This window comes from Nothobranchius furzeri, chromosome 3 (genome assembly GCF_043380555.1).
Source record: "Nothobranchius furzeri strain GRZ-AD chromosome 3, NfurGRZ-RIMD1, whole genome shotgun sequence".
In the NCBI taxonomy this organism is placed as follows: domain Eukaryota; kingdom Metazoa; phylum Chordata; class Actinopteri; order Cyprinodontiformes; family Nothobranchiidae; genus Nothobranchius; species Nothobranchius furzeri.
This window is the reverse complement of record NC_091743.1, coordinates 44335570-44350143: the sequence shown is the minus strand read 5'-3', so window position 1 is coordinate 44350143 and position 14574 is coordinate 44335570. Positions and strand designations below refer to the sequence as shown.

General features: G+C 45.3%; 1 protein-coding gene across 25 annotated transcripts in view; it reads right to left on the bottom strand.

Moving 5' to 3' along the window:
* foxp1b (forkhead box P1b) overlaps positions 1-14574 on the bottom strand; it is a 243519-nt gene that overhangs the window by 95603 nt on the left and 133342 nt on the right. For 24 of the 25 annotated variants that reach the window (XM_070549199.1, XM_054748493.2, XM_070549203.1 and 21 more), the window contains one exon: positions 11700-11869. In XM_070549199.1, coding sequence (XP_070405300.1) covers positions 11700-11858 — 159 coding nt within the window. In that variant the 5' untranslated portion in view covers positions 11859-11869. Of the gene's footprint in view, positions 1-11699; positions 11870-14574 lie in introns of those variants that run through there. The other variant, XM_070549207.1, reaches the window with a different exon arrangement.

The window sequence follows — 14574 nt, the reverse complement described above, 5'->3', positions numbered from 1 at the left end:
CAAACCACCTCAACTGGCTCCTTTCGATCCGGAGGAGCAGCGGTTCTACTCCGAGTCCCTCCCGAATGTCCGAGCTCCTCACCCTATCTCTAAGGCTGAGCCCGGCCACCCTACGGAGGAAACTCATTTCGGCCGCTTGTATCCGCGATCTCGTTCTTTCGGTCATTACCCAAAGCTCATGACCATAGGTGAGGACTGGGACATAGATCGACCGGTAAATCGAGAGCCTGGCTTTCTGGCTCAGCTCCCTCTTCCCCACGACAGATCGGCTCAGCGTCCGCATCACTGCAGACGCCGAACCAATCCGCCTGTCGATCTCCCGATTCCTCCTACCCTCACTCGTGAACAAGACCCCGAGATACTTAAACTCCTCCACTTGAGGTAGGACCTCTCCCCCGACCCGGAGGTGGCAAGCCACCCTTTTCCGGTCGAGAACCATGGTCTCAGATTTGGAGGTGCTGATCCTCATCCCAGCCGCTTCACATTCGGCCATGAACCTACCCAGCAAGAGCTGAAGGTCTGAGCTGGATGAAGCTAGGAGGACCACATCATCCGCAAAAAGCAGAGACGAGATTCTCCTGCCACCAAACTCGACACACTCCACACCACGGCTGCGTCTAGAAATTCTGTCCATAAAAGTGATTAACAGAACCGGTGACAAAGGGCAGCCCTGGCGGAGTCCAACCCTCACTGTGAACAGGTCCGACTTACTACCGGCTATGCGGACCAAACTCACGCTCCTCTGGTAAAGGGACTGAATGGCCCTTAACAGAAAGCCACCCACCCCATACTCTTGGAGCGTCCCCCAGCAGGACAATGGAGTCCCCTGATGGAGCACTATCTAGCACTCGTCCCAGGGACTCCAAAAAGGGTGGGTACTCTGAACTGATATTTGGCCCATAAGCACAAACAACAGTCAGGACCCGTTCCCCGACCCGAAGGCGCAAGGAAGCTACCCTCTTGTCCCCCGGGGTAAACCCCAACACACAGGCAGAGAGTCTCGGGGCTAACAAAAAGCCAACCCCAGCCCTCCGCCTCTCACCCGGAGCAACTCCAGCAAAGTAGAGTGTCCAACCCCTCTCCAGGTCTCGGGTTCCAGAGCCAATGCAATGTGTCGAGGTGAGTCCGACTACATCTAGCCGGTACCGCTCAACCTCTGCCACAAGCTCCGGCTCCTTCCCCGCCAGCGAGGTGACGTTCCATGTCCCAAAAACTAGTTTTCTTGTCCGGGGATTGGACCGCCAAGGCTCCCGCCTTGGTCTGCCACCCGATTCGCATTGCACCGGACCCTTCATGTTCCTCCTGCGGGTGGTGGGTCCACAGTTGGACGAGCCCATGTATCCGGTTCGGGCTGGGCCCGGCCGGGCCCCATGGGCGAAAGCCCGGCCACCAGGCGCTCGCTCACGGGCCCCAACCCCAGGCCTGGCTCCAGGGTGGGACCCCGGTAACCCTCCGGGCCGGGTACTCCGACTCTTCGTTTTAACCGCCATGAAAGATCCTTCGAACCGTTCTTTGTCTCACCCTTCACCTAAGACCAATTTGTCATGGGAGACCCTACCAGGGGCACTAAGTGCCCCAGACAACATAGCTCCTAGGATCATTAGGGCACTCAAACTCCTCCACCACGATAAGGTGATGGTTCAAGGAGGAGCTCTTTGATGACTTGATTATTATTATTATTATTATTATTATTATTATTATTATTATGAGCTACTACAGCAATCAATTTCCCTCTGGGATTAATAAAGTATTTTTGAATTGAATTGAACTGAATTGAATAAGGCACCAACGCAACTTTCTTACATGCATGTTTAATTTTTGAAACAAATAAAAACAAATAATTGCTTGACGATCAGGAAATCTCTCAAACGTTTCGATGTCGATGAAACGTGTTTTTTCTCTTCTAAATAAAATGTGAAATTCAGTTCATTTATTTAGAGAGGATGTTTTTCAGCGTTGCACCCGTGACGGGGCTTCAGTGTGTGTGTCCATTTAGATGCCGGTGGTGTCAAACCCTCCTGCTGCCCACATAGGCAGGGCGTGTAAACAGGATGTCCACCCGAGCAACGTTCGGCTGTTTCCAACTATGAGCTCCGACACACGTGCAACCTGTGCTTCATCTAGGCTCAGACGGAGAGCGGTGGCTGGAGGTAGACTCAACAAAACGCACGAGTTCACCTAGCGGCTGTCCTGGAAGGCTTCCATGAGACAGAGCAGAGGTGTTAGGTGGTTTACCTCCTTGAAGCTCGCTAACAACTCCTGGAAAAGTTGCACCTACGTTTGTCCATGTCTTTGTTTAAAAAAGAAACAATGAGAAGAAAAAGTAAGCCTTTGTAAGAAAGAACAGTCATATTTCAGTGACAGGGGCTGTTTTTCCCCCTTTAATAATTATTTTCCTTTTTTCCAACATGGCAACGCATCACTGTTCAATTTTCACCTCCATCTGTGTGATTATTAATCAGATCACACATCAATTGCCAGAACCAGCAAAGAAATTCAGCCTGTAATAAAACTGTCATGTGCTGCGGTATAAAGACAGATGTTGCCAGTTGTGTGATAACATAATTAAACCATTCTGTGAGGGATTCCATAAAATTATTCAAATTGGACGAGCACTATCATTTTACCAATAAGCAATTTAGGGCAATATGCAGTGTCATAACACTGATGTTATCCTCTCTCGCAGATTTTCCAATAAGCCGGAGCTTCTGCTGGGCCTCTTGTGGCAATATGAGCAGTTTATATGAAGATACCTGAGCACTCCTGGAGACGGAAGAGACGGAAAAGCAATGCTGAGGGGATTCTTTCAGTCTGAGCTGCTGTGTAAACCTGAACAAATTGTATTTGAGTGAGAGGACACGTCCTGGGTTAGAAAAGTCTAAGTAGAAGTAAGCAGCCCACAAATTAACCTGTCTCAAGGTAAACATTTTAAAAAGTGCTGCTTTTTTACAATAAATTCGTAAGTACATTGACGAGGCAGTTGCTCACGTTTCAGGGGTGGGCAACTCCAGGCCTCGAGGGCCGGTCTCCTGCTTCTTTTTGTTGTTTCCCAGTTCCAACACAGTTAATTCACCTGTTCAGCAGCTCATCAAGCTCTGCAGAAGCCGGTTAATCACCTGCTGATTGAAATCAGGTGTGTTGAAAAAAGCAAAACACTAAAACAAGTAGGATAGTGGCTCTTGAGGACTAGGATTGCCCACTCCTGTGCTAATTTGAAGTTAGCTTTAGCTTTCCAAAAGAGCAGGAGTGGGCAATCCTAGTCCTCGAGAGCCACTATCCTACTTGTTTTAGTGTTTTGCTTTTTTCAACACACCTGATTTCAATCAGCAGGTGATTAACCGGCTTCTGCAGAGCTTGATGAGCTGCTGAACAGGTGAATTAACTGTGTTGGAACTGGGAAACAACAAAAAGAAGCTGGAGACCGGCCCTCGAGGACTGGAGTTGCCCACCCTATTTGAAAAGCACTTCTACACAGATGCAGCTCGCTCTGCTGTTCGTCCTGAACTCAACAGCAAAAATTAGTGGTAAAGTAGATAAAACACTAGTTCTGCTAACTCTTGGCCTGTTAAATGAACTCAACCAGCCATTCCTGCATACTATGACCTCGCATTCAGGCCTGTCCCAGCCAGTCTTATCAGGTAGCGCTGCAGCGTGACAGAACAGAGCTCGGTGACGATGGCTAAAAAGGAGCGCTTCCACCATCTGAAGCTTCTACGGGGACCACGTATTGCATTATGCAAACGAGAAACGTGTGCCCACTCAGCTTTTTCTGCAGCCGCTGTAATGCATGTCACTCTGTCCTCCCCTGTGCATGCACCGAAACAAACACCTCAACCAGGGGGGAGAGAGAAAAAAGCCCTGACTGGATGGACTTATCTCTCAACTTCCTGACAGTTTAGACATAATGTCAATGTGATGGGAGAATGTGCATCAAACTGCAGAAATTATTCATCTCTTACTTTGTGTTTGAGTGTAGCTTTAAAAATTTGACAGCAGATCATAAAACATTTTTAAGGTTTTTCAAAGTTCATTCAGTGATGTTCGCTGTGTTTAAGGCACCATCTAGAGGTTGAGTATATTTTAAAGACCTTGTCCATAAGAAAGGTCACCCACTCTGCATTAGATGTCTAGGTATGCTCTCAAACGCTCGCACATGCTTTGTGATTGACATCTGCATGTAAGCGAATGTCTAACCAAATGGGGTCCGATGAGACGCGGCGGGCTTATCAAAAGAAGAGAAAGACGTTTTACCTACATTACATCACGGTGCAGGGTAAGAGTATCACTTCAACAGATCTTTTTGTAGCTTTGAACTGAAACAGGCTGTTTTAGAGCTGATCAAACGTTTAACCACACCCCTTTAAAAGGCCAAATCTGTGTAAAACGATGGATTCATTGTCATTTTCTAGCAGGTAGTCACATGATCTGATGGCAAAGGATATAGAATGTTGTCCGGTTGCTGAACTGCATAATCATCGCTGCTGAGGTGGGACGTTGTCCCATATTAAGTCATTCACTTGAAATTTCGTTCTCAAGTTCATGGAACAAAAACACCAACTGGGACACCTAAAAAGTGTCACCAGCACTGAGCCAGATGATCCAATTGGCTGTCCGTGAAGACACTTAACAATCCTTGACCCAACTTGAGGCCATTACTGGTGCTGACTGCAGCCCCATAACCATCAAATGGCATCTGAGACTGGAGGGCAACAAAAAAAAAAAAAAAAAAAAAACATCTTCAAAGGCATCGTCTCCTTCTGCATCACAGAACTGGCCGTTTGGACCTTGATCGTCCTGATGGTTTCCAACGTTACTGCCATGATAAGTAGATCACACCTGAGATGTTTTCTATTCACCACCGTGGAGAAGGCGCCATTATGGTCTAGGGCAGGGGTATTCAATTCTGGTCCGAGAGGGCTGGTATCCAGCACTTTTTAGTTGTTCCTCTGCTGTAACGCACTTGATTCAGTGGTTAAATCACCTGTGCAGCAGCTCATCTGGCTCTGCAGAAGCCTGTGGGGACAGCAGTAGCTCAGGAGGTAGAGCGGGTTGTCCAGTAATCACAAGGTAGCAGTTTCAATCCCGGCTAGTACCAGAGAACGCTGCTTTTGTGTCCTTGGGCAAGACACTTAACCCACCTTGCCTGCTGGTGGTGGTCGGAGGGACTGGTGGTGCCTGTGTTCAGCAGCCTCGCCTCTGTTAGTGTGCCCCAGGGCAGCTGTGGCTACCTCGTAGCTCATCGCCACCAGCGTGCATGTGTGTGTGTGTGTGTGTGTGTGTGTGTGTGTGTGTGTGTGCATGGGTGAATGACTGATTGTGTTGTGAAGTGTTTTGGGGGTTGCAGAACCCTAAGAAGGTGCTGGATACCGGCCCTCCAGGCCCAGAATTGAATACCCCAGGTCTAGGCTTATTTGCTTGAGTGGAGCACTAGATTAAATTGCTGCTCAGAAAATGTTTTCTCTTATTCCCATTTCTTCTTGCTGCGTATTGAAGCTCTACTTGGAACCTTAAGGTCCAACCATGCATAATAGGATTTTTAAACTGTGCAGGACTGTGTATGGTGCTCGCGACCTAGAGAAGGCCCAGGACCCATCAGTTGACTGTCACGGATGAAGCCAATAAGAGGTGAGATACAACGAGCCATAAATAACTTGAAACAGTGTGGGGCAGCTGATTGTTCTGAAGCCAGCAGGTCTAGATGTCATAAGCTGTCTCTGAAGTTATTGACATTATTGTCACAACATGTTTATCTGACAACGACAGCTTCACAACATAACTTCCTGTTGCAAAATCACTTAAATCTCAAAACAAGCTATTGCAAAAGCAGCACTCTTTCAAACAATTGTTTGGTGTTTCATCCCCCCCCACCCCACCCACCCCCACCCCCCCCCCACCCCCACCCCCGCAGTATCTTCACTTCCTCATGCGGATAACGTTAAAACCACAACTTCTGCGATGCAAACAACAGACAGAGAGAAAATAAACACTGATTCCGGGCCAGATGCACGTTACCAAAATAACCCTCAACACAACAAAGATAAGCATGATCTAAAAGGAGACAGATGTGCTTTTATGTCATGGACAAATAAAGTTTGCAAGATGAGTACAAATATTAATGAGCTAAAAAAAAAAGGTCCGAGCATTACAACATAACAGGCTCCCCAAGTTCCTTAAAAAGTCTGATCTGCTTCATTTCAACAGAATCTCAGAAAACTAAAGACAGCCAATTTTCCTGCCATACTTTTGGTTCCTATAACAATCAGTATTTGCGTTACTAATAGAGATGCTTAAATCAAGCTTATGGTTCACTTCCCCCAAATCTGACTAGTCCACAAGATGAATTCCCCTGTCAGAATCAAGATGATCAAACAGATTACAATTATTTCATCCCCCATCTTTATTAATGAGGACTGTCTTTCATAGTTATGTTCCCTAATAAGAATAAATGATATGCCACTGCAAGGTTTGTTGTTCCCGCTCACTCAGGGGACTCTCAGACGTTTTCACTTTGAACGGAGAACATTTTAGATTGATTTTTGCGTCACCCTGAAGGAGTAATAGCCTCTTGGACGTACTTGTGGAGAACAAAGAGAAAAAGGAACCCTGGATGTGTCAGTCAGAGGCGTAGAGGTGTGAGCTACAAACACAACTTTAAAAGGAAGACTGTAAAATGCCACAAATGTGAAAAGTTAGCAGGTAATTGAGAGGAGATCTTAATACCCTGTGGATAATTAGCATGTTTCATGGTGCATGAGTGAAAAACCTGGGTTAGTCGAGTGGGACAGAAACACAGACTCAATAGCCAGTGACACCAGCCCCGTCATAGAGCCGTGTCTGGAAGTGAGAGTGAGACACACCATGCTTTATCTTCGTCTATCATACGCAACATTTTACGCACTTCACTCTATTCCAGCTACAACTCAGGCCTTCAGGAGAGCTGTGGCTATTTCTGGATTGTGAAAACTGGAATCATTTCTGGATGAATGGGAAGACTTTATTTCCATCCCATGTTGGTGTCAAGCGGACACTTTGGTATCCCTCATCCCACCCCACCTCACCTCACCCGTGCCTCACATTTATCTAAGCTGTAACCCCATTGTCTTTACAGAGCAAATTATAACATTCTCCTGGCAAAGAACAAGGGAAAAGCCAACAGGAATTAGGTTTCAGTGCAACTGTTTACTCAACTGTGGCCTGTAGTTATTGAAATCTTATCCATGGTTTTGTGTGACTGCTGCAGTAATGAATTCAGTATGGCTGAGATTTTCTGGCTGAAGACATGCTCACGCTGAGCTGGAATAAAGAAGGGGTGGGAGGTGGGATCAGGCACTGGTGAAGAGGGTATGAAGGGTGGATCAGGAGAATCCTTAAGGTTTTACAACCTAAGGCTGAGGAACACCGCCCCAGTCTTCCACCAGGGCCCCTTCCACCAATAAAAACCTTAAACGAAGACCAGCAGCAGCACGTTGTTGCGTAACATACATGAGTAATACAGTGGTACACAGACCACTGGAATTAGTTCAGTTTAACACAGATTGCTTGATGGTCCAATTCCACTTTTAACTAGTATTTTAATCCTGAATGCAATTCAACCACACTAAAAGCTGATCCAGCTATTAAAGGCCCAATGTGTGATATTTCATCTTATAAGTTATCAAATTTCTTGTATCACATTCTCAAATTTGTTTTTTTTAATGATAATTCAAACAAGCATTTATTCTAAGCATTATTATTAGCTTTATATTTTAATATTTTAGACAAAAGAAGCAGACCGGTGCTCCATATGGCATGCGCCATCTTAAAATACAGTGACCTTTTAGGGACATACAACATATTAAGCTTCGCATTTGATGTTTGCGTTTTTAAATGATGTAACCTCAAAGAAACAGCAGGGGGCAGAAGTGCGCCTTGTAAGCATGCAGTCTGACAAAGTAACTAAGAAGAAGAAGAAACTAGCCACACCGTACTTCTAGCGATGGAGGATCACACATATTCTACAAGCAAACTTGAGAAACGGGATAGTTTGAAAGCGCTTGAAAGCGCCGATCTTCTAGACTTTATTGCAGCTCTGCCTCTTCCTCTTGTGCGTGGAACGTTGCGGCTGGTTTGAGCAAATTCGGCTCCTTCATCTTGGGATGCTTGCCCTGCTTCTGTCGCATGTCTAACACCTCTGCCTCTCTGTGCGCTGGCACACGTCTGTCCTCTCCCTCTTCCTCTCCCTCGTCCTCTGTCTCCACTGATGAACCATCGGATGATATCTGACTCTGTTTACGGAGAGAAAACAATTACAGACTACACTACCTTGTATATTTCCAAAATGGCAAATAGAAATATAACATTTCTCAAATAAAATGAACAAAATATTGTCATTTTTTGTAGTCAGAAATCATCACTAACTAGCTGCCGTTTGCTATTAGCAAACATAACTGACATTAAAAAGTTTTTCTTATTCAAAACCTATTTAGATTAAATTAATAAAATAAGTTAGATGAAAACAACTAACCTGTTCGCTGACTTGAAAGCTGGAATTAGATGATGACATGCTGCCGTTTACAGCAACACGATTTTGTATTGTATTTGTTATATTTGTTAATAAAGTTTTAAATAATGATTAAAAAAAACCTTTTTGATCCTCGGGGGCTCCAATAGCTGCAATACCGACTCTAAACTGCGTGGTGCTAAAGAGTCGGATCTTTTTACTATGATTTCTGTGAATTTCACACACGGGGCCTTTAAAGGTATAGCAATCGATGTTTTTCTTCTGGGTGGATCACGTCAACCATTGGTCCGCAAAAATGCCAATTTCTGGTGAAGCCAATCCTGGGTTCGTTTTCACTTGCTGCGCATGCGTACTCTGTGCACCCCCACACTCTCATGGAAATCAGGAAGAGGCTAACGCGGTCCAGTCCGCTCCCCACAGACGCTGCCGTTGCCGGTTTTCTGCTCGAGAGGTAAGCTAACGTTCTGCGTGCTATTTTTAGAGCCTCTTACTACACATTACGGCCGGCAGCTACTTGTAAACAGGCGCTGGGAGAGTGTTGCGCAACGTGGAGGGCGGTTCTTTCCTGAAATTCAGAAACATCGATTGCTGTACCTTTAACACCGATGCACATCATGGGCTCTCAGCATTAGTTCAATCTAAAAGTATTTAAATGACCTCTGAGCCAGCAGGATGGCCCACAGACAATGAAACTAGACCATCCTATATATGTATATAGTTTAGCCTGTAACAAATAAAAAACTAATTTTGCTGACTTTGCAGTTTTGTTTAATTTTTGTAATGTGTATTTTCCCCAAAAGTTCTGTATTTACTCCTGATGTATTAAAGTGCTATGTATTCAGTTCACTGTGTATCCTGGGATGGCGAATGTCTGGTGGCCAAAGGGGAAAGCTGACATCAGACGTCAGAGACCAGGTGGCATTGGCCCTCGAAAGCCACCAAAGAATCGGTATCCCCAATGGCGGGCTGGCCTTCAAGAGCACAGCTGAACTGGTTTGCTTGGTATTGCCTACAGTACCCCCAACCGCCTTGGGGATTATACATCAGATGATCAAACCGCTAACCTCCCCACCACTCGAATGGAGAAATGACAGCAGCTCACGAGTCTGCTCTGGATTGGTATCAAAACTTGAATTACTGTCCCCGTCTGCCTCTGGGTTTCCCCCTCTCTCTCCTCTGTCTCAATTTCCATCTCTGCGTCTGAATCATCTACCTCATCTTACACCTCAGAATCAGGTCCCAGGGCAAAGGTCATGTCTTCTACTTCATCATGTGACAAAGTTGTGTCATATATATAAACTTTGTGTCAACAAGGACACCTGTGTAAACAAATTCAGCCCTGCAAGTATTTTATTTATTTATTTTTTTTTTTGCAAAACTATCTCTGAGATTTAACGGTGGGAATCTTGCTTTCATGTTCAGCTTTGATCCCTGCCCATGCCTTCTGGTTGTTGACATTACAATATGCAACAGTAAATATGTTGTTAAGTTTTCACATTTGTGCGGCATCTTGATTGTTTATTCATATAAGTGAGCTTTTGATGAAAATGGAAGTCCCCCCCCCACACACACACACACACACACACCTCTGCTCCGCCCTCTCTCATAACATCTAAAGCTCATTGAGCAGTGATCATGAAAGCACAACAGACGGTGCTTGTTGCATCTTGTTTTCATCCTGCAGATCTCCATCAGCCTGCTACAAAGATGTTTACTTATTGTGCGGCAGGTGCTCAGCTCCATGTTTCTAACAGAAAGTTGAGGGATTTAATGTGTGTAACATAAAGATGCACAATATATCAGCATCAATATTTAACATACTGGTATCGATCCAATAAATAAAACTGGGCCGATATTAACAACCGATATTTTCCATCTTGTTCCCATTTGTTTATGTTTCAGAGGGTGAGGGGGGTGATGTGTATTTGTTTAGTCATGTGACAGTGATTGTAATCATCTCACAAGTTTAAATGTGTGTGTTGTGTGTACATAATAATGTAAACTGAGCTTTAATCATTTTCATTCTGCACAAAATCTGTAGATTTTAGAAGCCTTAATGCCAATATATCGGTTATCGGCCATAAAGGTGTTATCAATGTTGGATATGGGTAGCTGCCCAAAAATGTCATATTGGTGCATCACTAGTGTAACATGATTAAGGATGCATCCTACTAATGTCTAAGACAAATAAACGCACAACTAAAATATTCATAATAATATTTCTAGACCGATCATTTTAGCTCTACGAGTCTTTTTGCACATTTTCTACTTTTACATTTCATGATAATAAAAATACATGACCAGTTTCACGTGACAATCATGGTAGAAAATACCCACAACATTTTATCGTAAAAGCTGTTTAATCCTGTAGCAAAATAGGACTTAGAGCTATTTAAATAAAAACCACCATAATTCTATGTGGAATCGTAAAAAAGTGCTGAGATCTGTGTGAAACCGTCGCTTTGCCCCCACGTTTCCTCTCTGCGGGACTGTTTCTGTCCTCGCACACATTCTGACAGACGTGCCGTGACAACAGACAACAACAGAGAGGCTGTGCATCGTCACCAAACAGCTCCTGACAACAACCCTAGTTGTGCTGTCGGATAGACCCAGATAGCAGCAGACGCGCTGATCTTTTCAGTGCTGTTTCCTTAAACACACTGCCGCGTGCCACATATAACGCTGACACCAACAGAAAGAGCTTGTCTGTTTGCCTTGGGTCTGTGACGGTGGAGACGTTTCAGCTCCGACGACGGGACGCATCTCCACACCTCGGACGTTAACACAACAGAGTGTGGCATTAGCTGTGAGTGTGAGGCGTGTTTACAACCAGCCAGGGAAGGACGCTGTCATCCGGCTGGACGTCATCATGTCTTAACTGGCTACAAAATCTTCTAGCACCTACATATTTAAACTGTGTCTGAACACGATGATAAATATTTCACCAGAATGCAGATGCTGCATGCTACAATAAACACGCTCACAACCAAACACAGTCACATGGCAAAGGCACTTCCCCTTCTTCAAATATTCAAAATGGGCCTCAATATACATAAATAATAATAATAATGTGTTTACGTATGAGATGTACTCAAGAGGTGGGATTAAATATTAAGCGGCACTTAAAACGTCAAATTGGAGCTGCTGATGACATGGCTTCAGACAGAGAAGACAGGTGTGAAAAGAGGACCGGTTCTACCTGGTGCTGCTGGAGACTCAGCAGGTCCGCTGCAGTCACATCCACCGACGGCGTGGCACTTTTGGGCTGTCCGTCTCTGGGAACGCCCTCCCCGTTTGCACCTCCATTCTGATTGGAAGGACCGTTGCTCGTCACCTCGATCCCAGATTCTTGCATCATGACTTAAAAAGCTGAGAGGACAGAGACAGAGAAAACAGGGACAGCTGTTAAAACACGCAGCCACGAGGTCACATTTCTACAGAGGGACCAAACTACAAACATCTGTCGATTTCTTCCGACGCAATTTCACGTTTGGTGCACGTTTCCCCAGTCGGTGTGCGAGTCCCTGCATCCTGTTTGCAGCTAAAGTAATGAGAAAAACACACAGACTGCTCTTTGTTTTTGTGTTTTCTGCTGCAGATCCTTTACAGATGACCAGTCCGCCCTGGGTTGGAGAGACGTGCGAGGGGCTCAGGTTCTGTTTGTGTTCTCCGTTAGACGGTGTGACTAGGGGTGTGGTGGAGGGGCCGGGGTCCGGCATGCACTGGAGAGGAACCCAACCTGAGTTGAGAAAGAGCAAAAGACGCCCAAGAAAACACTGGACCTCCAAAACAAAACACTTTCTATGGAAATGGATATATTTACTTGCGTGGCTCCCAGAAGAACCACTGCTGAATGGCTTTTTAATGGGAAACAGGGCCACTGTGTGAGGCCTGCCAAAGGATCTCCTTGAGAAACATCCAATCTGAAGCCGCGCAAAAACAGCCGGGTCCTGGAGGGGCGCTCAATTAACACCAAAATACAAGTCTGAATATAAATAACCCTCTAAGAGCTGAAAAAAAAACACACACTGTCTTTCATAATTTAATCTAACTCCAGAGGATAGCATGCAAACACCAGCCGTGTTGTTTTAAGATGAACTGCATGCATAATGCAGAAAATGTGCCAGCAGTTGTCACGAGTTAAAAACACAGATATTTGTTACATCTTCGCATCTGTTTTGGGATACACAAAAAGCCAGGGAGCCATGTTCCCCCTACACACACACACACACACACACACACACACACACACACACTTCCCCTGTGTCTGTGGGGAAAAGCTCCAGTGACACTGCTGCCTATCTGCGCTTGTGTTCCTCAAATCAGCAGAATGATTTACAGCTATTGTGCGCCGGTCACAGGCCTCTCCGGCAAGCCGCGTCTAGTCTCCCGATTCCAGGGCAGTTAATGAAGCTGACCAAGTCAGGCAGACGCAAATTAACTTGGCTGATTAATTATTTATATGAAGCAGAATAAATGCCTTTAAAACACCAGGACTTCATCACGGACGAATGAGAAGATGGAAGTAAATGCAGATTTACGGAGTTGCGTCTGAGGCGTGGAGGAGGACGGGCCCAGCTCAGGTATACAGGCAGAGGGTCTCCGGAGATCCGATCCAAACATGCGCGCTCCCAGACACCACAGGGACACCCAGACTGACAGATGGGAAATTGGGGTTGACAACTTGTCACGTAAGAATATTTACAGAGCAGAGGTGAGATAATAATCTAGATGTGGAATCACAAAAAAAAAACACAGTCTGATAAGCAGCACTGTTCTCTGGCAAGGTTTCCCAGCTCAGTGTCAGTTTTAGTCGTTTTAGACTAAAACTGTCTCTAAATGAGGCTCAAAGCAAAAGTGCCCCGGTGGTTTATGTCTCCTCTCCTTGCAAGAAGCATGACTGAATGAGTCATCTGACACTGTGGCCTGTGCCGGTTCAGTTGTGTGTCACGACGCCCCCACACTTTAGGGCCTGTCTGTGCAGCTTTGGCCCAGCCTACAGGTCTGTTCTCTGGGATGGGCCACAGCCCCCCCCCCCCCCCCCCCGGCCCACTCCAGACAGATGTTGACCTGGCTCACCCCTTTCAGTCTGGCACAGCCTCCCTCCATAATGGGATTTTCTAAACAAGGAGTGAGCAATAGGAATACTGTGGGATGGGAAGCAGCCAGCGACCAACTCCATCTACAGGTCCGTTCTAAGACACCATCCAATTAGAAACACCAGTTCTCCAGCTAGATGTAATGCAATCTGAAGGAAACCATGTGCAGATGATGCAAACCTCCACGTATTCTTTAAAAAAACTGCTGGAAATGCTATTTTTTTAATACAGAGGGCGAAAGTAATGGCTATTATACATGCTCTGCCATTCCATGCAAAATTTTCATAATTGCAACGGAGAGGCGTAAGTTTCCAAATGCACGGCATCTCCAAAAGTAATCAAGAGAATGAGCCGCAGGGCTATTTTAATGTATGCAGAACTAGTGACCCACAATAAAAGGAGGGAACGGCTACAATGAATGCAAAGTAATGCGCGCATGCTTGGAAGCGGCACTGATGAGGGGACGGCTAAAATTAACATCCAATTAATTTTCGAATTGACAAACAAATGAAACCCATAAATCTACTTTCTCATTAATTTTACCACAGAATAACTCAAAGCTGCAATATCATGAATGAGAAAAGAATCTGGAGAAAAGGAAAAAAAGAGAAAATGGAAAATGGGCATTATCCATCATAAATATCAAGCCGATAGGAAGGGGCCTTATTAGAGAGTTGTGCTGATAATGGTGTTAATCTGCAGAGCGCCGAGGCAGGGAGAGCATCAGGAGTCATGTGATTTGGCCAGCTTGTGTTTATCTGACTGTTTATTTTCACTTCACTCTGGGGATGGCCTTGTGTGCACCGTGGCTCAAACAGCTCCAAAGTTTTTCCATCTCATCCTTTTTTACCCAAATGCAGCTTGAATTATGGGTCAAGTGGCCTGTTGAAAGGGGCTACTTTTGCATGCTTTATCACAAAACGACGCACAAACACAGGCATTTATTATTTTAATGGAGTGTATCAGGGGATTGTT